The sequence below is a fragment of the Dioscorea cayenensis genome, chromosome 18 (genome assembly GCF_009730915.1).
Source record: "Dioscorea cayenensis subsp. rotundata cultivar TDr96_F1 chromosome 18, TDr96_F1_v2_PseudoChromosome.rev07_lg8_w22 25.fasta, whole genome shotgun sequence".
Classification (NCBI taxonomy): domain Eukaryota; kingdom Viridiplantae; phylum Streptophyta; class Magnoliopsida; order Dioscoreales; family Dioscoreaceae; genus Dioscorea; species Dioscorea cayenensis.
In genome coordinates, this window is record NC_052488.1 from 1,057,648 (window position 1) to 1,080,242 (window position 22,595).

Sequence of the window (22,595 nt, forward strand, 5' to 3'; positions counted from 1 at the left end):
GAGAGAGAGAGAGAGAGAGAGAGAGAAATAAAATAAAAAAACTCTTATACCAGTATAAGACTTGTAATGCAGCATAATATGTCCCAAAAGAAAAGTCTAGAAAAAGTTAAGTCACTTGAAATGCAAAGCTAGTCAAGAACATTTGGACATGAAAGTAAGATATCATGCCTTGGAAGTAACAGACATGTAGGTAGTTTTACATTAAGGAGCCTCACATGCTCTATTTTGAATGCTGAAAAGGGTGGTTTATGGCAGCCCAAGATGAAATCTCTGAAGACCTGGTCTAAAAATTATGTCAGCCATTTGAATGAAGGCACTAAAAAAGCAGTTTACTTTCTTACATGAAATGACGTCAAGGTACTAATCAAGGTTATCGATTTTAATTGGACGGATTGGATCAGCCGGTTGAAAGTGCCCAACTACTCGGGCAAAAAACATCATCTGTTGCTCAATTGTGAACTTGATATTTTCAGCCTGAGTCATGAAGATTGCATTGCATCAGCAATTGCATTAAGTTAAAGCTTTCAATATAAACAGAAATGCGGCAGCATATAAGTGAATACCTTGCGGAAACCATGTTGTTCTCCCTCATATTCGACGAGAGCAACAGGCAAGCCCTTATCTTTCAAAGCTTTGTATATCTTACGAGATTGATCTGGTGGCACAATCTGCATATTCCATTGAAATATTATATCAAAACTTGTTGCTGTGCAGGTCATGAATAAGATTATACTACTAATTGAGGTGTGTTCTTCTATGCGGAAATTGAAGATGTAATTAGAGAAAATGGGGCTTGCCATGTCAAAAGAGAATCTTAACATGTAATTTGTTGTCTTTGTCATCAACATGATTAAAAACCAATTTAACTTCTTGGTGGTGGAAATTTATGTTATTGGTACAATAGACACTCTGCGTACTAAACATTACACCTCACTAGCTCCTGTTCATATAAATATTAGGGAGTCATAACATGTAATCTTAAATGGAACCTATTGGCATAAAAAGCTGGATGCTAAAACAACTCAAACAGATTGACAGAATTCCCAGATAAATATAACTACACAAGGTGGTGAATGAAATCTACAGCATGGTAAAAAATAGTTGGCCATTATAAGGATAATAATAATACCTTGTCCTCTAATCCTTGGAACAAAATAACTGGGCATGTGAACTTTTCAACAAAATTAATTGGGGACCGCTGAAAGAACGCTTGTTCATCCTCTAGAAATAACAGAAAAAATCATCATAATTTTTCAAATAAAATCATGCAAATTTTAATGAATAACTTGCATTACATGGTTAAATGCATACCAACAAGATTATCCATATAGTGAGATTCAAATTTGTGCGTATCTGCTTTCATTGACAGCAGATCAGCTACCTGTTAAATTGCCAAGGATAGAAAGCCATGTTAACAACAAAAGCAAGAACATGATAAAATCAACTGAAAATAGGAGATTAAGGATGTTACAAATCATGAGAATGCAAATTAAGAGATACAGTCATTCTCTTTTTGAAGCCATAAAGTTTGTCTTACACCAAACAAGGATGCACCAGCCTTGAATGTGTCCCTAAAAGCAAGACAAGCCAATGTTGTGTACCCGCCAGCTGACCTTCCAGTTATACAAAGTCGCTTTCCATCAACCTTCCCTCTTGCTGCCTACAGAGAAGCATCCACCACATAGTTTCATTTCAGTTATAGTTATATTTGATCTCTGATTTAAATGTTCTGAAATACAACAAAAAAGAGTGGAGAAAGGTACCAGGATTTCTGCGCAGCTGCAGCAATCATTAACATCAACTATACCCCACTTCCCCAAAAGTCGTTCTCTATATTTTCTGCCATAGCCTTAAAATAATATACGTCTTAGTGGTGTCATAGTTCTTTTATCATTAGAGATTAATCATGTGTTCTTTCACATCTTTAATCCTCCAAATGTTTATAAATGCATACTTATCCCTCTTCAGGGGCATGCCCCTAAAGTCCCAGATTTGCCCACCTAGTTAGCTTTTGGCATGAACTAGATAAAACTTTACTTTATAATGGTGAATTAATAACTCTAAACATCAAGGAAAACTTGTGATACTCAACACCCAATAGAGATGAAAAGAGAAATCCAAAATAAGCAGCAGAAATCATACACTTCTTGCTAGTGAGGAGATTGGAGTAAAACAGAATAAGAGGTCAAAAGGACAAGCAACAATAAAGATGAAGTTGTCTAACAAGTACGTGCAATTTGAAGAAAAAACTAAGAGGTGGAAGCTTACCGCAAAATATTATCTTTGATGCCTTATTGAAAAGAGGCAAACCCTAGTCTGGGTTCAGACCCTTAAAGTTGAGAAAATTTTCAATCAATTGCTGAAGAAAAGTGGGTACAAAGCATACAATCCTAAAATGCATTTTTCCTTGAAGCTTTAAAGGAAACCAAGAAAACTATAGAGTAGGGTTAAATCAGATGATTAGATAAGGGAGGGCAAAGCAAACTCTGAGAGTCTGAGGAAGACAAGAGTGACGTGATTACAACAAATACAAGTAGGACAGAGAGTACAGGAGTTGGGAGAGGGACTACCAAATAATTTCCACTTAGGTTGAATGGGCGGGTTATGTTGCTATGGTTAAACTAGTGGTCTACAATAGAATATTTCGCAAAAATGTGAAGGAACATGCATCAAATATGAATAGGGGCAACAATGTAATTATAAACCTTTTAAGAAGTATATACGCTCACACCCATGGATCAATATACATGTATTAGACATGCTGACTTCAGAAAGGCGTGAATCAAGTTCAATATTAAAAGTAGAGATGGACTGAGATGCATGTTTGTCGATATAAATAAGAGTATTCCATATGATTTAGGATTTGATCATTGATAAAATTCAAAAAATATACTTGACAGGAAGTACAATGATGAAATTGCGTCATAATAAGCAAAACGCAAATAAGGAAAAAAAGCTATAAGGACAAACCAGTGCTTCCTCCATAATTAACATCAACAAATGCCCATCCCCGACTTGTCCAATACTGAATATTAAGGTCCAAAACCCCGCGTGTCTCACCAGTGGGCCCTCCTGGAAAATTGCAAGGGAAGTTAATTGCAGCTTAACAAGGCAGCAAAACTGAATTTATTGCTGCTATTTACTTTCTGAAGATGCCTTTTTGAGCTTGAAAAACCAAATAACTTCCCAATTTTCCATATCATATGCATTTAACTAGTTTAAATTACTTACCATGTGCTTCAAGTTATCATATCAATGAAATTAGCATATCCTTGAAATAGTGAATGCATTCCAAAAGTTTCTACTTTTACCTTGAGGGCCAAGGACCTAGGCCTCATCAACAATATTTGGTGAAATATTATTGATCAAATGTCTTGAGTCCCTTGACTAACCATAATTACTTTGAAGGGAACAAGTTACCAAAGCAACTCTTTTTTGTATGCATACATAGATGGCATTATTGAGTGGTAAACCCCAAAATCAACGATTTTAGGTTCCTGTTCTATTGTAGAGGTAGATCATATCATATAAGTCATGATAAACAACAACAACAATAAAAAGCCATTAGTCCCAACTATTTGGAGTTAGTTACATAAAACCTTCCCTTCCACATTGCTTTACTAAAGGCTAAAAGGCTAGATTAACCAAGCACATGCATATCATTATGTAAAGTTTTTGCTAAACATTTTTTAGGTCTACCTCTCCTTCTCCCTCTTCCATGACCTCCCACTTTTCTTATAAGGGCATTTATGGGTCTTCTATGGACATGTCAATACCATATTAATCAATTATCTCTTAACTTATTAGTAATATGCATCACTTCCAATTTATTTCGAATAAATTTATTCCTTAAAAAATCCTTCCCAACATTCTTATTTCAGCCACTCTCATCCTTTGAGTATGTTGTTTTTTAATCGCCTAACATTCTGACCTATATGACATAGTTGGCCTAACAACCATTCTATAAAACTTACCTTTCAATCTAAGAGATGACAATGATGATGATGATTATTAACTCTATAAGTTCCCGCCATCTTGGTTTATAGAGCCTAAGTATTGAAAACTTCTACTTCTCCCTATGTTAGTATTGTTCATTTTAACTCCTTCCTCATTTATATGTACATTATTATCAAAATTACATTTCACATACTCTATTTTTTGCCCTAACTGAACTTGAAACCCTTAGCTTCTAAAGTGTTTCTCCAAAAAAATCCTATAAAAGGAGTAAATAGATTACCAAATGAACTAGAAAAATTAGAAAATACTATGATTATGTTCTTTGTCAACACACACACACACACACACACACACACACACAAAAGAGCAACATCTTGTACCATGGCATTTGACCAATAAAGGTGGCTTTTCATCCATGCCCCCTTGATATGAGTGATTAGCAGGTGGGTAGAAATATGCATAGGCATGTTCACCAGGAACTTCTGTAGGAAACTCAATGATCTCTGGCAGACTGAAATATGATTTATATTTGGTGATCTCTGGAGAAGAACACCAAACAATTGAAAGTTCTTTTATTTTTGAACAGCTTTCATCCAGGCTCACCTAGCAAAGTAGAAAGTAATGTCAAAGTTTACACAGACAAAAAGACTACTGGTTAGACAAATCCTTCATTCTCAACAACAATCTTAAACTCTTCAGCATACTTGTCATCCTTACCTTTGCAATTGATAAGGGATGGCTTGCAGATGCCACTTCTATGTATAAGCACCCACGTCCAACAACCTGACAAAACCAAGAGAGTAGGAAGTAAGAACATTACATTACATCATAATAGCCTGCTAAATTTCCAGGGCCAATCAGAAATCAGATTCCATGAGAATGCCAGTAAAACACTTCAAACCTACAATATTATAGATGTCCGTAAAAGGAATGTCCAGGGTTGAAAAAGAGCTCTCATTAATGTCTAAAATTCCAATATATGATCTTCCATTCTGCCTGCATGGCTTGAACATATTGATAGTTAGATATTTATACCAAGATGGTGCACTAGTCTCAGATAGAAATTAGAAAACAATATGAGAACAAACCTGTAAGTGGTGACTATGTTATAGCCTTCTGTATTGTTCTCAATAAAATCATATGAGCTGATGCCAAAAACCCACAATGGCCTTGTAAATTCAGCATCTAAAGTATAAACAGGTACAATTTCATTCTTGTGCTCAACCTGCCCCCAAAAGAAGAAAATTGTATAATAGAAGGAATAGAACATATATTGATGCTAAAACATAATAAGCTAACACATTGACAATAACTGTGGCAAAAACAGGAATTATCAATAATGCCACAATGCCAAATAATAGTAGAGTAAACAGATTTTGATAGTACAACAGTCCAAGCTTAACATTAAATGCATAGGCCAGCAACTTGATAGTTAACACCACTAATTTTTAAGCATGAGAAGGATGAGCAATCGAGCATTTAATGCCATATAACATTCACTCTTGCATCACAGTTAGGTAAAGATGATGCACCAGATAAAGAAAATACCTTGTGAAAATCAACAAAGCTTAACCGTAAGAGCTATGTAGCAAGGTAGGGCAACATGCTATGATTGATCATGCCTTCATCAAGTTACCAGAAAATTTTACCAGGCACAGCTCTAAGATGGCAGTATATTAGCAATTATTTAATCCTAAAGTTCCAAGCTGTACTATTGGAGTCCAACTCAGTAAATTGAGTGCCAAAACAACTAGCTCATCCAAGTTTGAAATCTCTATTAGTTTAAAACCATGCTTCTATTTGTTATTATTATTATTTTTTTCTGGGAGAAAATTTGGATAAACCACCATCCATTCAACTGCTCCTACATATTACTCATGAAATTTTGGTTTATATGCATCCATACACAGATTCCACATTGCACCCACAAATCTATAAACCAGAATGAAATAAAGCTTTTCAGGAGAAAAGAAAGATGGCCTTTCAAGAATTAAACCCAATAAAAAAAGGAAAAATTACAAACAACCCCTAAAAGAATTCCAATTTCCTCACAAGACATTCAGTTTAATAACTTATCTGATGGCTCTTACAATTTGAATATTTTAATTCTCATAGTAACTAAACCTAGTATTGCATGTTTGACATAACTGAAACACCCTCAAGAAATTTCAACCTTGGAAACTAAAGCTTCAACAATGCCACACTACTGCACCTCCCACACTCTTCACACCACCCGATTCCTTCCAATACCCTTTTTTCCTCCTAAATAAACAAAACGCATATCATCTTTAATGACAAAGTGGAGGGTGCACGGTGAGGCTTAGCCAGTGAGGGCAGTGAGCATGATGATCTTCTAGAGTATATCCATAACAACAAAGAGAATTTACAAAGTATGGACTGTTGGCATAAAAAAGTGGGAAGAGAGAAGAGCAACCCAGATGTTGACAAAAGTGTTCGATGCTAGAGAACTGGTGAAAAGTTACAGCAGTGAACGGGCAAGATTGGTCTCCGTTCGTAAAATTTAGAAATTAATAGCTAGTCTTTAGCTAGTTTTAAGTTTGGCTTGGTTTAGAAGTTGTGTAAGTTGTTAGCAAATAATTAGGGTATGATTTACTATTTCTGTAATTTCTCTTTCTACAAATAAAGTAGTACAAGGCAGCAACAATGTGGTATGTATTCATCTTTCTATTACAATTTCATTTTACATTTTCTTTTCTTACATTTTGTTCTTCATTTTTGGTTCTATACCAACATTTGGCATTTGAGTTGTTTATAATCGATGAGGGATTGTGAGTAAGAAAAAACACAAAGCACATCTTGAATTGGCAAACCACAGCAGAGCCCTTAGCTGCTAAACCTCCAATTTTTTATAGTTAGAATTATACCATCTGGGAGGTAAACATGTATGCATACTCGCGGGCCTTTGGTCTTTGGGGATCTGTAGAAGCAGATGAAGAGCCACAGCCTTTGCCAGATAATCCCACAATACCTCAGATCCACATTCCTTTAAAGGCTACAACTAAGCGGTATAAAACACTAACCTGTATTCATGCAATTAGTGAGGAAATTTTCACAAGAACAATGACTTGCGAAATATCAAAATTAGCCAGGGAGAAGCCCAAAGAAGAGTATAAGGAGATCAAAGATCGTGAAGAATTCAAGTTCTCAACTTAAGAAGAGAATTTGAAAAAACTCAGTCCAGCTGAAAAAGCTGCATCAATTAGCTAATTAGAGAGCTCCATTCTTTTGTGAAAGAGCGAGAGAGCAGGGTTCAATCAGCCAAACTAGCGCCAAACTATCAGTGACAAGGAGGTTCCAATAAAATAGGACAAGGATAGAAAACATGTAACCCTTCTAAAGATGCTGCATTAACAGGAACTCATTTTCATTGGGCTTATCTATATAATATAATAAGCTCAAACTGACTTTCACAGAAATGTGTAATGGGGAAACATCATTGGAACAAGATCCTTCATATTAGTGAACACTCATTAAATCTAAACAGCCCTTCTTGTAAAAATCTAGATCACAAGAAGTGCTAGACAAACACATGCTTCTAATAATACAAACCTTTGCTAGACAAATATTCTTTAAATCTAAACATCCATTTATATTTCTACGATTAAAAAAAAAAACATTTACCATTATTGCATCTCAAAGTGTCCATACTATTTTAGCTTGACTTCAGGACAAAGATCTGAACATACAAAAACTGATGGAAGGAAAATTTATTGCCTACTACTAAGAAGGAAAGGCAATTTAGAAGTAGAGCAATGACTTACCCATTTATAAATGTTCCAAAACCCGTTGTCCCTATCAGTTACAAAAAATAGTTCTCCTGCGAATCAAACCAGCATTTATAATCCTTTAACAAGGCTTAATAAAATAAATAAATTGCTCCCAATACAGAAAGAATGCGTGTTGGGTCAATAAGGAACTTAAAAAACAATATTATGTTTTCAATAATAAAATAGCAGAAACAACAAATGCAATGAAAAAGAAAAGGAAACAAAATATATAAATGGTATAACAAAAAAAAAATTGATTTCCTAAGGGACAACAATTTTGCCAAAATAACCAAATATTACCAGTTTCTCCAAGAAAAATGTGTTCAGTGTTCAAACTCTGTTAATGGAATATAATGATCACAAAAAACACATGAGAACATTCCTTCAGGTTTCTTTGCTCTTATATACAAGGTTTCAGACACATCATAAACCCTCATAAACCCAATTAAGCATAAACAAAATTAAATTTAGGTAAATAAGATATTCTTCCTCTTCCTTGATGCATAAAGAATTTTCAGTTCAAGAATAAAGCATAAGTCAGTTAAATGAAACAAGCACCTATCATAAACAAAAAAAAGTTTCCAATAAAATAAATAAATAAATAAAGTCGTGAACATAATTCTTGAGTAAAAAGAAGTCAAACACACACAAGCAAAAGCTATAGCTTTGAATTTACAAAATGTAGGACTGAGCTAACGTATCCTAACACATAGTTTTGTCTGGTGTACACACACAAAAAAAAAGAAAAAAAAAAGCTACAGCTTTGAATTTATAGAATAATGGACTGAGCTAAAGTATCCTAACCCATAGCATTTTCTAAAATCATTGGATAAGTTCAAGGCTAAAAGACTTGTCTTACATTCAGCTTTGCATAGTGTTTAGTTGCAAAATTCTAGTTTGAATGCCTAATTTAAAAATCACAATGTTGAGGGTACCTACAAAAAACACAATTCCCACACCTAAGCCTGTCTTGTACCAAACCCATCCCAAACTTGCTATATCCGTCCAAAACCCGATAAATGTTGTAAATTAAAAATCAATCATCCATCTTTAGAAAACTCAACATATTATTTCAAATAATCATACTTCAAAAATTCAAAAGAAGATATTTTATATAAATTTAGAAAAAAAAAAATTAAAAAATTAAATTAGATTAAAGCTCCACATGTTGGATGAAAAGATACATTTGTTCCTTAACTCCAAGAAAATTAGGATTAAAAAATTTCTAGTAATAATGTAGAAATTAGAAAAAAAAGAAGTTGTTTACATTATTGTAATTGACAAAAAAGTCTAAAGATTTTCAAATAATAATAGCAACTAAGTTAACACTTAAATTATATATATACAAATTAGATTTTATTGTACCCAAAAGTAAAGGTGTAATCGATCGAGTTTGAGTCGAGCAGAAAGCTACTCGAGCTCGAGCTCAGTAGAAAACTCGCTACTCGGCTCGAACTCGATCGAGTTTTGTTTTTGTAACTCGAGCTTGACTCAATACATAAATCGAGCTACTCGAGCTCACTCAATTAAGCTCGATAAAGGCTAATAAACACAATTTAAACATAGATATTTTTATACTCGAGCTCGAACTCAATTATATATATAACAAACTAATATATAATATATATACACACAAATACAACTACTCGATTAAGCTCGCAAGTACTCGAGTCAAGTATTAAGATGCTCGAACTCAGCTCGCTCAACTACTGGAGCTACTCGAGCTTGAGCTCGACTCGACCATAAGCGAGTCGAGTTTGAGCTTTCCCCGAATCGAACTCGAGTAGCCTACGAGTAGTAGTGTATCATTTACACCCACACCCAAAAGTCAAATTCTAAACCTGTCCCAAACCCTAGTAAGGTTTTTTAAATGGGTCCTATAAGAATTTGGTTTAGATACCCCGAAATTCAAAAAAATTGCCATCCTAGCGTAGTGTTTGGGTATAAGTTCAAGACTAAAAAACTTATCCCATATGTAGCTTTCACTATGTTAGGATTCAAGTTTCCAATCCAAATGCTACATTTAATATGCCTTTCAAACCATATGGAACGTTTAAAAAGAAAGCCAGTATAGTTCAGTGTGAATAACATCAAGGGGCTCATCTTTATATATGTATTTATGTACTCATTTTTCATAGTGAGTTGTTAGTCTTGATTTGACCAATTCTGTAAAATTAAGATATGATTGTAGGGCCCTCACAATGAAGAATTGATTTAATGGTTAATGGGGCATCTAATGGTCTCCACAAAAGGAGCTAAAAGTGTTAGACACAAGGTAATGGAAAGGTACGGAGACAAACTCCTGCTCTACATGACTAGTTCTCATTGAAGAAATTTTAGGATATTATGTTAGCATCTGTCAAAATCTGGCTAATGACTTACCTCCATTTAAGTCAAACAAAGCATTATATCAATATTTGCCAAGGCTTATTGTACTTATCTTTATAAACTTTATAACCAGAGCACTATGACTGCATTAACAAGCCAAGACAAAATCACACTTTGCTAAAGGGGGGAAAAATTTATGTATGCAGACTCTCCCAATGCTACTCACAGAAAGAGAGAAGACATATAGAGAATGACAATTACTTACCATAACCGACAGGAAAACGATCATGATAATTTACAGATACCCATTTTTTGGTTGATCAATACACTTGCAAAGGTAAATCAAATGTACTACATATGTCGACCACTAAAGCATATACTCAATATGCAGACCAGTAAATGTAACTAATATTAATATAGCCCATTTAGTGGCTTCCTTTAATTTGAGCCAAGATGAAAAAAGGTGAGCAAACCTTTAGGTGACCATTTGGGTTCACTTGGTGACTCTACAAGCTCCAGATCACCAGCAACACAGATCCGCTTACATAAATCCCTACAAAAGCATAAAGTAATTAAGCAATAATAATCAATCATAGGTATTGGATATGACACAAAACCAAGAATGAAATCAAGAAATATTGCATACAGAAGCAGTGGTTCACCTATAAAAAAAATCCTATCTTCCAACAAAACTGCTTAAAAAGGAACCACTAAAAGCAATTTTTTTTTTCCCAATCGTGGAAGGTGCAGTAGCAAATGCTATATTGGGAAGCCATTTTTCCTTGGTACATTAAGAAATCTAAAAGCGCATATTCATAAATTACTCGTTTATAAATATTACAATAGCATAAAAACGAAACATCATAAGGCATTTAATTTGTTTCTTACATAATTGAGAAAGAAACAAGTATACAGTTCATTTGTCTAAAATACTATACAGTGGTATCAATAATAAATTGTTGACTTTTGGATCTCATATGTATCAATCTAGTTGAAGCCCCAAGGTTATGGGGTATATATCACTAATAAAAGTGTACAGAAATGATTAACTGCATGCCAAATCCGTAAAAACATTTCGACAGACTAGTCCTTAATCCAACAATGAGCTACATTTAGGCGAGTCATTGTGTTTTAAGTATTTCAGGCATATGTAGTTTTCAATATGAATTCTACAATAGAATACTTGATTGCAATCACTATGCACAAGTACTTACCCATTCTCAGAAAAATAACCAACCCAAAGTTCAGTTCGATCCCAAGGCATATTTGGGTGACTCCATTCGATCCAAGCCATCCTCTTGCCAGTATTGTCAACGCGTGGGAATGCATAAAAATCATTCCCACCAACCAGCTCCTTAGGTTCTTATAGCAAAAAGATAAAAATTATGAAAATAAATCAATAATTTGAGCAACAGCTAAAAATGGTTTAATACATCATGAAAAGGTTTTATAAAAACATTGCATAGCTTCTACAAAATAACGTATATTAATTGAACACTCTACCTTGAATGTTTCCATTATTGCTTTCTATAGCAACAATTGATGTTGTTGGATTTAAGCTACTTGTGCGACGGTCTGGGAAACAACCATGAAGTATAAATATGAGGAAGGAGATCTCATGAGAAATGACAATTGCATGACAACTTTCAAGTGCACTAATTATTTACATCAAGCTTCCCAGAATACCAACCTTCCATAATAGTGATAAAACGGTTGAAGTGATGATTGAAGACTCCATCAGCGTAACAAACTGCGGGTCCATTATAATCTGGAGTAAAAGGCACTGGCAAAAGATCTGCAAGCAAGCATTACTTTCAGAAATTTGCACAAAGTACAAAATATAATGCAATATCTTGGGAAACTTAGCGGAAAAAGTTTGTTTCTAGATCATATACACCAGTAGGCTAGGATAACAATGAATGGACAGGACAAGCCAATACAAAATGGCTCATGTGCAATTTAAGGATACAACATACTCAACTTCATCGCTGATGTGGAAACTTAAAGCTTAGGTTGTCAGTAACACATTGTATTTGTAACTTAAAAACAAGAATAATAAGTTTGCCTTAGGCCCAATATAGAAAAAAAAATGCATAGGCAGCTGTAAAATAAATAAATAAATAAACCTTATCAACAAGGGGCACAATATGAGGCAATAATCATATGAGTTGTGTCAATTCATGAATATGCTGTCATAAAGCAATGATGCATAATGTGAGTGAACCATCTAAAAGCAGTTTAAATGGTTTACTGAAGGAATATATTAGGCTTATACATGATACAATGCCAGCGACCTATATTGCACATATAACTCAGGTCAAGTGAAATCATCATGCATGAAAAAGCAAACAATAATTCTTCACAAGATATTTTATGGAAAAAATAATGAAACATTTGAATTTAACTAAGGATTTTTTTTTCCAGTTGTTTCGTCTAATAAATGGTACTTCTGTCTCCTCCATGGTCCAACCATTACCAACTAATCTATTATCTGACATCCATCACAATCATTTGTAAGGACCATAAGCTAGAATATATTAAATCAAGCAAGAACATATTAAATCAAAAAGACAAAAACCATCAACAAAAAGTTCAGGGTCATGTTCATAAAACATCTAAATCAATACCCAAAATTTTGACATTAATGAAGCAAAACATCTCCATGGGCAAACCCTTAAAATACATCAAGAAGAGACAGAATTTTGGCATGAATAACTGGTTTTGGATCTTATATGACCAGAAACATAGTCTAGTCAAATTCGTAACAGTCTTTGCAATAGACACATAAACAATCTAACTTCGTAATTAGCAAATCAAGTGCAATGAATCTCAACATGTACATGGAGACATATAAATATGGGCATAAAACATGAAGAACTTATGTTTAGAATTATCTTAGTGGCTAGCCAATCGACATAATGAACCTAGAAGCATTTACATGTAGATTATACAACATGGACCTAAAATATGAAGTATTAGTCTATGTTAATGGCCACAAATATATTACAAAACTTGCGAAGGCTCAAGGCTTTAAGTATCAGAACACTTTTGCCCCCAAAGCATAAACCATACATTTTAGTTCCTTATGTGAAGAGTATATTAGTCTCTTAGTTCTTAAATAATCACAAATAACAACAATTTTGATAAGTTGAAAAGTTTACCTCCAATGGATTTCTTGTAGAGACGTTGATCTTTGTAGTTTGAAAATACAAGCATGTGCTTAGAGACAGCAAATGCACCACCTCCATATTCTTGGGCCAAAGTCCGTGCCGCAAAATCTGGAGGTATAATGTCTATAGGTTTGTCTTCAGGATTAACAGGTTCTTTAACAAGAACAGCACGTCTGAAAGACCAAAATCAACATAGTGTTTTATCAATTCAAGTTAAATGATGTGAATTTACAAAAAATAACATCTCCATAAACTCCATTTGACAGAATAAATTTAAAAAAAAAAAAAAAAATTGGAGGAAGACATGAATGAAGAACAAGAAAAAACATCATTAACTAAAAGCAGCATCAGATAGTTTAATGAATACCTTTTTTACAAATGTGGACAAGCCACGAAGGCCCAAACCCTCAACCAATCAGTTGGGAGAGAATCTAATGAATACTTTGTCTAAATTATAATCACATAACCCATTTGAAATTTTCTTTAAGAGTTAAACATAACAAACAAGCAAGTTTCATTAATCAATTAATTCATTTCTTCTTCATTCCATGATTCTATAAGAACTACAAACTAAAATGATATTATTACCAATTTTCTTGGATATGAATGCTCCATCCAAAACATAAATATCTTAGTTCCAAAAAGGTATTCTACCCTAACCCTAACCTCTACATTTTAAACCCTAAACCCTAAACCCCAATCCAATCAACCTCCAAACGACCGCTTTCTTTCTTCTCGCCAAGAATCACATTTAAGAAACCTAATTCATTCGTCCCTTCAAGCATTTGCAGCAAAACTCATTACGGCTTTCAATCGTACAACAAAAGAGAATCCATAAGCAAGAAAAGAAAACCAAAAAACCTAAATTGAATACCATACCCTCCATCATCAGGTCGGGTCTCGATCCAAACAAGCCGTCCATCCTCATCGACGGCCATGCCACCGAGTCGCTTGTCCGCACCAGAGACGACGTCGGCGGTGATTGGGGACTTCCATGACCCGTACGGCGCCGTGATCTTCTCGCCTCCGGCGACGTCCGATGAGGCCATGGCACGGCAAGAGGAGGAGAGGCGAGCGATGGAGAGCTTGGAGCGATGAGGAGAGAAGAAGGAGAGGAGGAGAGTGGAGGCGCGAGAAGTACAGAGAGCCGTTGCCGCCATGATCGTGTGGGAATCTCAAAGGATGACGTGGCCCTCGATGAGGACATTTAGTTAGGTGCTTCATCTTGAAAATATATAAATAAATAAATAAATAAAATGTTCATATCCACAATCACAATAGAAAAAATATAATAACATCATATGGGACACATGTCAAAATAAAATAGGTTGAAATCAGTGTATTCTCTAGTTCCAAAACCAAAGGAGATGAACTCAACCGGATTGCACCATGTAATGTCATTAAATCCTTTTCCAAATCCCAATTCTAATATAATAATAATAATAATATTATTATTATTATTAAATAGGGATAGGTCATTTACAAAAGTTTGGGTCTATTCCAAATCAAACGGATGTCACGTGAGATATATAGTAAGTCCTATAAACCGTAAAGTGTAAGAGCAATTCACGATAAATAGTGATTTTATGGACAGTAAAAAAAAAATGTGCGATAAAATTTGGATCATAATCGTCCAAACTGATTTGTATCCCCTCAAAAACATATAAAATACCAACACCCTCTCACTTCACCCAACTATCTAGTATAACGTTTTGGTTACTATACATGACCATGTTGCTTTCTCTTTCTAGAGTATTTTGTGTCGGTCTTTTTCTATTTTTTCTCTCTACTTTTTTTTTACTTTATGTTTCATGATATATATATATATATATATATATATTTGTTTTGTGATACTTTTAATATAATTACATAATCATTAACTTTTAATGGGAATATTAGTTATGGAGAACGAATTAAAGAAAATATGATCAATAATAATTATTTTTCTTATTTAAAAAATATTTGAAAATATATCTCCTATCATTAAAAGAGAGTCAGTTAAAAATAAGAAAGTATCAAATGACTCATAACCCAACAGTATGGGCCTCATTACTAAAAGCGAGTGTGAAATAATTAAAAAGTCTCCAGTTTGAGCCCCGTTGGGCACAATGGTAGTTATGGGTCCCAGATTGTGAGTGCAGGTTTATTGCTCAAAACCAATGTCACATGGTGGGGATGTTCAGGTTAGATGATTAATTTTTGGCCTGTGCACACACCCTATATAGTGTTTGTTATTTTAATCAAAAGGAAAAAAAATTATGGTATACATGCACTTCTTGTTATTTATATTGGCCAAAAAATAATAATAAAATGATCTGTTTGTCATGTGAAGTTTACAAATTTCTCAATCAATCCCTCTAATATTATTCATACTTTTCAAGCCCTCATTTTTTTAATTTTGTTAATTTCAATAATTATCATCTTAGTATTTTTTTTTTTTATAATACCATAACTACTCATGCTTCATCAGTGTCGAAACTCACTTGTTGTTCTTACATTGAAGTGAATTTGCCGCTTCACACTCAGGCTAAGGCAAGCATATTTGAGCACGAGTGAGCTCGCTCCACTTATACCCAGTAGCAGTAGTAGTAGTAGGTGGTTTGAAAACACACCACTCCTTTGGTTAGTCACCTCCAAACTTGTCATCAGCATAATTCCAATAAGGCTACATGTAATTAGTAATTATATATGAATTTGAGTTTACAAATAAATTATTTGGAAAGCATTGACTTTTTGCGGATATAAAAAATTTGAGGGATCTCCAGTCACTTTTTTTAAGGGAAAAAAATCATAAATACCAAGTCTCTACACAAATGCCAAAAAAAAAAAGAAAAGAAAGTTTTTCATTTATTTATTTTTTTAAACTTTACAGTAAAGCTAATCTTTTATTTTACAAAGACAAATGAATATATGAGTATAATTTATGAGATAAAAATACACTCTATGATATAAACTCCTCTCATTATCAACATTTGTTAAAGATAACCTCCTTCTGTGACTTTTGCTAAAGATGTATTCATGATTTCGAGTCTATATATATATTGACAATGTGGACAAGTCACCCTTCCCCTCCCCCAACACCTAAATCTTTAACAATGCTTTAGAAACCTCATACATAAAAGTTAATTGTACTATCACTCACCTAATACGGCGATGATGTCTAAATAAATTTTCAATGTTCTACTCACTCAAATTTAGAATATAATATTGTTTAAAATTTTAAAACCAATTCTCGATTCTTAAATTATAGACTAATAAATATTAGAATTATAAATAAAATTTTGTAAAGCACAATGAAGCATAACTATGAAACATGCAAAGTGACATTCGGTTAAAACCATCAATTTCTCAAATAAAAATGAAATAAAACATCAACTCTTTTACGGTAGAGAGGTAATTAAGTGGATAATCCCTTTGTTACCATCCGTAATTGTATGTACCCAAAGGTGACTCACATTCACATCACTGTTGTTGAAGTGTGAAACAGTGTCACATGCTCATGATTTGAGGCATAAGACATGAGAAAATTGGGACCCATTTGTTAAAGTGATTGGCAAATGGCCCAAGTAACTACATAAAAATGAAAAAGGTTAAAGTTATGTAGAAATTGTGATTTGATCGAATTAATAAAACTATATACATTAATTCAATTTTTTAACTCAAAATGAATTAATAATAAAAATGTAATCCCCATATATTCATGCATATTCTCTATTTCTAAATGCTTCCCCGTTAATAGTAGTAAATATTTCAATTTAAAAATCCCTAGAAATATATAAATTATATTGATAAAAATGATAAATAAATAAATAAATAATAGTATTACATTTTATTTTTGAACCATTAGTTTGTTTATAATCGAGGTGAAGTACTAAAAACTTTATAAGAAAGCATACATTTTTCAATGGATGTGTTTTTTTTTTACACAAACATTTGATCTCAAATCAATTATTTAAGTGGCTTAAATTTCTATTATTTTAACCAACTATGTTAGTAAATTAAATTATTATTTATACTCATAAAAAGTTAATAAAATAAAGGCGACCATAAAACAAAGAAACTTCAAATTTCACTCAAAATTTTACCTCAATAATAATAAATAAGTTAAGTGAATTAATTAAAAGAAAATGCTTATGAAGGTGATGATAAGAGAGGTTTGGATAGAGAGAACGTCTCAATTAGAGGCTTCTTTGTTGTCAAGTGTGTGGGGCCTAGAGAAAGAGCCATCCAAGGGACAAGATGAGGTTGATTTAACAAAGGTAAACTTATTTTTATTTGGTGCTTTCTAAGGGTTGACATGAGAGGGAGGCAAAAACATGAGCAAGATAAACAAAACAGTACTTCATGCCATTCCAATTTCTGTCACCTTCATTGTTTTCAAGTGTACTGTACAATTCAATTTATTTTTATTATTTTTATAAAAAAAAACATTGTTAGATTTTAGCACAATTTTTAAAAAAAAAATTAATAACAGAATATTAGACTAAAATACTAGTTTATGAAAAATACACCTAATTAGTACTCCATTAATTATCTCCATACAATAATTATAACAAGGGTAAGTAGATTTAAAAAAAGATTAAATTATTAAATTTTAACTCATTTATTTTATGACAATTTTTTTTCCTAAAGTTTCAGTTATTTAAAAATGGGGAATATTAAAAGGAAAGTAACAACAGGTCTCTCTAGTTATTTTTATTTTTTTAAAAACTTTTAAAATTTATCAAATCTCCAAATCATCTTTAATTTTTAAAAACTTTTATTTTTAAATTTAAATCTAAATTAAAATTATAAAACTATATATATTTACCTCCAATGGGCTTGTACCAATGTGCAAGCTCAACCTCATCCCTTATGTCAAGTATATATAGTTTTGTTATTTTATAAAAATAAGGAAAGGATATAGAGACAGGATATATAGAAAAAAAAAATTCAAAAAATAAAGATTAAAAAATAAAAGAAAAGTCAGAGTGATTATCTCATCAATGTGAAATATACATTAAGTTTTCATCATCAAAACTCACAATATATAACATGTTAAATGTAACATTCGATATCTAAAAACTTATGTTTATTACATCAACATCTAAAAACATTTGAATATTAGATATTTTAGAATGAGTGTATATATGTGTATATATGTGTATATATGTATATATTAGTGTGTCTATATATAATTATATATATATAGGAAAGAAAACATGAGCATATGATCAGTGCATGCGCATGCTTTAATGCTTCTTGTTTGGCAAAGAAAATCAAACATAAAACTCAGGACACATGATGGACGAGTACAACAACACCCTATTGATAAATTAGGGTTCCTAAAAAAAGGCATGGAGCCCCATGAAGCCTATCATGGCGACACTCTTGTAATGATCTAAACCACATGCTCTTTGCCAAAGCACACAATGTTCTCTTTCCTTTCCCCTTTCTTTTTCCTTAATTTATCTCTTTTTATATTCATTTAATAGTAAAAAAATCAATATCTCATTTTCCCACTTCCATCATGTTTTTAGCCCCATCCATTCCTCTTTTATTAAAATTATTTTAAATATATATATTTTTTTATCTCATATATATATATATATATATATATATATATATATATACATTGATAGTACTCGTGGAAGTCGCCCTCAAGAGCACACAATTTTTTTAATAACCGGCTTGTCGCCTTTTCTCAAAAATTTTTAATAACTATCAACTAATATATTGAGAAGGATTTGAATTCTTCACTTTTTTTTAAGGAGTCAAATGTCTTAACTGTTTAACTACTACTATAATACTTCTCATATACATATATATGAAAAACATTTTCTATAGGGGTTCAATTATCATCCGTGGATGTACTGTTTTAAACAGTCAATATTAACTACTGTTCTTTAATGTTGACCGTTAATTCAAAATTCAACAACTGATAATGGACGTCCATAAATTTTTTATCTATAGCCGTCCATGGATAAATGGTCTTCTTATATATATATATATATATATGAGAACCCATCATCTAGGGACGTCTCTAGATTTCAAATCTAGGGATGTCCATAGTAGCCATCGGATGAAAATCTAACGGCTCTTATTATTATGAACAGTAGAAACCGCGTTCTACAGTGTTGTACAGTGATCGTGAACAGTAAAAAGGTGTACAGTGTTTATATAATCAATCAACCATCGGATGATGATCCAACGGTTTAGATTTAAAAACATCCCTAGATTTGAAATCTAGGGACGTCCCTAGATGATGTTTTCCCTATATATATATATTTACATATATAATTATTAAAACTTAGTTTGTATTCTATTTTCATTATCATGATAATACCTTGTGACATCATGAAGCAATAAACCAACCATAAAAACTCCACTATATATATCACTCCTTCATGGCCATCTTCATCACATCCTCAAGAACCCTAATTGATTCCACAACCATCACCAACACACCTTGAGAACACAATGCCTTCATTAATGGAGACTGCAGGGCTAGTCTCACTTCTCCGGCAAACAACAGAAGGTCACCGGAAAGCAAAAGCCGGTGCCGGCATCCTCAAGCTCTTCAAACTCATCCCCATGTTCACATCCGGGTGCAAGATGGCAGCTTTGCTAGGCAGACCAAAAGCATTGCTTGCCAATAATGCTCCGACGATCACCCTCTTCGGTTACCGAAAGGGTAGAGTGAGCTTAGCCATTCAAGAACACCCAAAAGCTTCTCCCATCTTCATGATAGAGCTACCAATCCTCACTCACACTCTTCACAAGGAGATGGCCTCAGGGTTGGTGAAGATAGCAATGGAGAGTGAGACAAGGGTTAATGGACATCATCATAAGAGAAAAGTAATGGAGGAGAACATGTGGGCAGTGTATTGTAATGGAAGGAAGGTAGGGTATTCAGTGAAGAGGAAGCAAGCAAGTGAAGATGAGCAACATGTGATGCAATTGTTAAAAGGGGTTTCAATGGGAGCGGGAGTTTTGCCATGCATGCATGAGAGTGAGGCTTTGTTAGATGGTGATCAACAGTTGAGTTATATGAGAGCTAAGTTTGAGAGGGTGGTGGGTTCTAAGGATTCTGAGGCTTTTTATATGATTAATCCTGATGGTAATGGAGGCCCTGAGTTGAGTATTTTCTTTGTTAGGATTAAGTAATATATATATGATGATGTATTTTTCTTTCATGATATTTTGTTCTTGTGTTAAGCTTTGCTGTTGTTGTTGTTGTTGATGATGATGATGATGGTGTTGTTGATGTTGTAGTGTGTATATAGTTTTTCTCATAAATAAAACCCCATTGAATTTGGATGCTCTAGCTTCCTTCTTTTTGAAAGAAATCAATGGAACTTGTTTATATATATCTATATTTAATTCTTAGGAAAAAAAGGGAAGTTGTTTGGTTATGTTTGGAGAGGAATAAAGAGAGAATAGGATTGAAGGAAAGAGGGAAAAGTAGATGTTTGGATTTGAATTCTCTTGTATCTACTTTGCATGAGTTTTTCTGAGAGAAATTGTTTGCTTATGTTTGGAAAGATTTATAGACAAAGAAAATGAAAGATTTAGATGTTTTGGGAAACTTCAATGAAACATTGCATGAGTTGTTTAGAGAGAGATGACAAATAAAGGAAGATAATAAAGATTGATGAGAAGATGAAAGAAGATGTTTTTGGACAAGCTTATCTTATTTAATTTCTATTATTAGAAATTAATCTTGAACATATGTATGTATATATATATGTATAAACAAACACTAACTAGTGGGGCATGTCCTCATGTGGCTCAATTACAAATTAATGGAGAGAGTTGCTCTCTTAGAAGTCCTTTTTATGCATCATCAATTATCAAGTTAATTTTTTTTTTTTTTTTAAGTTTTAAGTGTCTTTTTATAAAAATTACAGAGTATGTGTATATATTAGGTGATCTTTATGCATTGTTATTTCTATATTTAGAGTAATATATACTTCACGATGTACTTTTTATGTACTTATAAATTTTTATCTTGTAATGGAAATTTAAATTACTTAAAGAAAAAACAATTTTTTTTTTTTTTTTTGACTTTGATAGATGTATCATGACCCATAACAATTAATGTCATATTGGAATTTTTGAATTTGTTAAAAACTTCAACTTTTATCCTTTAATAATAATCAAAATTTATGTCCCAATAATGTTCTTTTTATTTTTTATTTTTTACTTTATGTAGTGAAGGAATTAGAAAGAACCATGCACAATAAACTACAACAAGTTGATATTGGACATAAAAATAGAGTGTAGGCCTTCAAAATGGACAACTTATGTAGCATACTAAATTGGGGGGCCCAAAAAAAAAAAGGAGTGTGTTTTATGTACATGGGGCCACTATTTAATAATAAAAGCTAGACACAATTAAGAGCATTGCATGATGATGTTTCCCCTCCTTGTATGCTGGTGGATCATATAATGTGTGCCCTAATTATTAACCTTATTGTCACTTTTATGATTTCTAGTTCTCCTTGGAGATATTGTATATATATGGCTCTTCTTTACATACTTGCCACTATAATAATGTTTTTATTCACTCATACTCTTATAAATTCAGTACTAGTTTGAGTAATATTTACATCTTTATCATTCACACTAATTATTTATATAAAATTAGTTTTTTTTTAAACAAAAAGTTGCTTTAGAAATAATATATGTTTATGTGATAGATTTAACATCTTGCGGTGATTTTTTATGCACCTCTTTTAGTACAGATGAGAGCTCTTCCTTAATTGTAAATTTGATTAAAAACTCCTGACACTATAAAGTGAAGAACGGTCATAGACAAATAATTCCTGAGGTTATTATTTTTTAAGATACTTATTATTCATTACCATTTCCCCTCATGTTATTATAGGGTTACTTGATTATTTTTTATGGTTTTATTTGACTTCAATATTCTTTTTTACTTAATGGTCCTTCTAACTTTTATACTTATATTATACCTATAATAGTTTTATTTATTTTTAATATATTTTGAGAAAAATTGCGATCAATATGTTAAAAATAAAATAAAATACTACTAATTTATAATGCACTGGTTGAAAATAAAAATGCAAGTTGGTGGGGTGGGGAATGGAATCCCCTACCACTTCCTGCTCCACACGGGGTGGGGAATCCCCACCCCAAAACCCCCAAGTCACTCCCTAGCTCATAAGGCTCATAAGAATCCCCGCAACTGCCATCAATCCCCTCCCTACTTGATTTTTTTTAATAGTGTACACATATATAAAATAAAAAAATTTATATAAAATATTTCTCATAATAAGCCATAATATAATGTATAATAAAATAATAATATTAAAGTACAAGTCAATTAATATAAATAACATTGAGTTTG

General features: G+C 32.7%; 2 protein-coding genes across 4 annotated transcripts; one reads left to right on the plus strand and one right to left on the minus strand.

Annotated features, from left to right (window-relative positions):
* Positions 1–97: 97 nt before the first annotated feature.
* Positions 98–14,431, minus strand: LOC120282032. Of its 3 annotated transcripts, none has more exons than XM_039288753.1 (19): positions 14,123–14,431; positions 13,235–13,416; positions 11,764–11,868; positions 11,577–11,648; positions 11,288–11,435; positions 10,547–10,626; positions 7,740–7,795; positions 5,046–5,182; positions 4,863–4,953; positions 4,675–4,740; positions 4,338–4,560; positions 2,971–3,072; positions 1,764–1,849; positions 1,538–1,660; positions 1,312–1,381; positions 1,130–1,221; positions 564–668; positions 342–474; positions 98–278 (listed from the first exon to the last, which is right to left on the minus strand). In XM_039288753.1, the coding sequence occupies exons 1-18, from the start codon at positions 14,401–14,403 to the stop codon at positions 361–363; spliced, it is 2,133 nt and encodes a 710-aa protein (XP_039144687.1). In that variant the 5' UTR covers positions 14,404–14,431; the 3' UTR covers positions 98–278; positions 342–360. The 3 variants fall into 3 exon arrangements, with proteins under 3 accessions (XP_039144687.1, XP_039144688.1, XP_039144686.1); XM_039288754.1 differs by having other exon boundaries at positions 98–283; XM_039288752.1 differs by having other exon boundaries at positions 98–474.
* A 5,196-nt stretch (positions 14,432–19,627) lies between these two features.
* On the plus strand, positions 19,628–20,542 carry LOC120282452 (protein MIZU-KUSSEI 1-like). Its single transcript, XM_039289271.1, has one exon. It carries the CDS (start codon positions 19,703–19,705, stop codon positions 20,387–20,389), a length of 687 nt encoding a protein of 228 aa, XP_039145205.1. The 5' UTR covers positions 19,628–19,702; the 3' UTR covers positions 20,390–20,542.
* Positions 20,543–22,595: the final 2,053 nt, after the last annotated feature.